The sequence below is a fragment of the Montipora capricornis genome, chromosome 10 (assembly GCF_036669925.1).
Source record: "Montipora capricornis isolate CH-2021 chromosome 10, ASM3666992v2, whole genome shotgun sequence".
NCBI classification, from domain to species: domain Eukaryota; kingdom Metazoa; phylum Cnidaria; class Anthozoa; order Scleractinia; family Acroporidae; genus Montipora; species Montipora capricornis.
Genome location: NC_090892.1, coordinates 4473162 through 4475661, shown reverse-complemented (window position 1 = coordinate 4475661; position 2500 = coordinate 4473162). Strand labels below are relative to the sequence as shown.

At 38.4% G+C, this 2500-nt stretch overlaps 1 protein-coding gene across 1 annotated transcript in view; it reads right to left on the bottom strand.

Annotated features, from left to right (window-relative positions):
• Nucleotides 1-2500, bottom strand: part of LOC138019018 (TPR repeat-containing protein DDB_G0287407-like) — a 33171-nt gene that overhangs the window by 29053 nt on the left and 1618 nt on the right. The window contains exons 3-4 of the mRNA XM_068865684.1: nt 2321-2389; nt 528-634 (exon numbers count right to left, since the gene is read on the bottom strand). Of these exons, the coding sequence (XP_068721785.1) occupies nt 528-634; nt 2321-2389 (176 nt within the window). The remainder of the gene's footprint in view (nt 1-527; nt 635-2320; nt 2390-2500) is intronic.

Below are 2500 nucleotides of genomic sequence, written 5' to 3'. Positions count from 1 at the left end.
TAAATTGAGTTTCTTCCATAAATACAGACAGAAGATAACAAGTTTTGAGGCCATGATTTCAATTTAGGCCAATGACTTGTAAAAGTGCACTAAAGTGACTTTGGTAACATGTTTTCTATACAGATTGTAGCATGACAGGTGATTAAAGAACTTACCGGTACATGTATACATACACATAACTGGCTTAAGTGACTTTATCCAATCCCGTACATAGTGATAGTATGCAAACCCTGATTAGCCAATTCAGCAGGACGTATTCTACAATTCAGCCCGCTAGATTCAAAAGTTTGTTTCCAGGCAAAATACAAAGATCTAGTGATCTAGCTTTCTAATCTCTTTTTTTTCACGCCATTTAATTTTTCAAGCTTCACCTCTTTGTTATTCTCCAATGAATTTATGGCCCTTCATTAAACTCACTATTTTGTCAACCTGTTGGCATTGTTACCCTTAATTTTCTCGTATGACCTGAAGAAGCTCACTGTTTTAACACTGCTCAAAATTAAGCTACCAGATGTACAAGAACTCACCAGTTAAGATTAAGGAAATATGGTACAATATTATCTTCATAGCATCGATCCAATTCACCAAGACAGATCTTAATTGTCTCTTCAGTCGTAGAGTCTTTAGGTACTCCCTAATAGGAAATTGAAGATTTCTAGCAAAGGCTTTGATGAAAGATGAAAGGGGGAAATGGTCCTCACACTTGTCTGGATAATTTAAGCAATAAATGATTATTGTCTATTATTACATGGCTTGTGTTTGTAGCCGATATAACGTGCGCTCCGATTGGCTAATTGCAAAAACAAAGCAAAAGGTACGGTAATTAAAAAGCCATATAATAAACAACTTACTAACCTCACGTGCTCAGGACCGTACTGGGGGATATTGGCTGCCACCACCTCGGGCCAATATTCCCCAGTACGGCCCTCGCGCTCGGTTAGTAAGAAGTTATTATAGACACCTGAAAAATTCAGGTAGTTCCAACGGGATAACCTCTGCAATGCCGATACAATGCTCTACCAACTGAGCTTTGAGGCCACACAGTTAGGAGCAGGTCACTTTGTTGGGATCATGTGTTCCCATGAAAGGAATAGACTATAGCCATTTTTTTTTTAATTCAAAGGCTTTGACAATTGTGTCATATCAGAGATCAGAACTTAAATAACAATCTTGAATCATTGGCTGGTTCGATTTCATTTGTCTGCCATATTGAAAACTTTTCCTACTTCTTAATCCCCTAAATAAAATTTTGATGTCCTGCCTGTGAAACCCTGTTAATAATAGATACATGTGGTATTGTAAACTATCGTTTCGCAATGCATTATAGGGCGATTGAAAAACTTCCTTTTTGCTACCCAGCAAACAAGCCTACATGTATTTTAGTGTAAAAATGCAATTTAGGAAATAGGTAAATTGCTGCATACTGTTTTTCACTTTTAGTGCTTTAGGTTAATTTTTGGCTTCATTAACACTGTTGGCGGCTATCAGTCTGTATCATGTGGGCCGACAGTTGGCCGACAGGTTACCGACAGCCGAACATGGGAGCTACTGCTATACTGTTGTGATGTTCTTCTTTCAGATGTTGCATTCACACACACAGTTGGGATTTCAAGAAAAGAAACTTGCAGGTAAATAGATGAATTCACAAAAGCCAGTAATCCCAATTTCATTCACGGAAGGAAAGCATTATTATACTGGTGTACATACTGGAGTTGACGGTAAAGGTAGGGGAGGATGGAAAACTAGGAGCAAGAAGCACCAGGTTCTGACCTACCCTTGTTCCCTCCAAACAGGATGTAGAGAATTATTATTGTTATAAGAATTGTTATTGTTCATTGTGGGATCCCTGCATTTCACCAGGAGCCCATGAGTAGGAGCTTGTCTCTCCCATACAAGCCCTATGAGTCAACCTTTGCTCATATCTTTCTATTTTTAGAATGCCACGAGTTCTTTGGCTCTGCACACACTGTTTAGAATGGCCAATAAGAATAAAGTTATTGTGGAACAAAGACAAAAATTGCAAAAATAATGTATGTAAATTGTGCAAATTGTTGTAAAAAAATGTGAGTTTCCTGCTGAAGGATTAGTTCTAAAAATAGAGAGATATGCGCAAATGTTGACTCAAGGATATAATGCATTGGGAGGCTCCTAGTCATGGGCTCCTGATTTCACTCATTAAGGACTGGTACTAGTTCTCTTAAACCATCCTTTGTAGTTCTTCATCAAGCTGCTTGTAGTCAAGAACCATTATAGTGAAGTGGTGGAGGAGATAGATGAACCCTTATCTAGGATGCAAAGAAATAAACAATTTTTTACTCACCCATCTCAAGTCACACTCCACCAGATGAAGTTTCCTCTGTTCACACCAAAGTCGTAAATCAGGGAAAACCTAGAAAGCAAGAAGTCAAACCACAAATTTAAGCACACAAAACCGTCCGGGCCAGAAAAATGGAAGTTACTTAAGACTCTTAACTGAGATAAGACGAGCCTGATGAGTGCT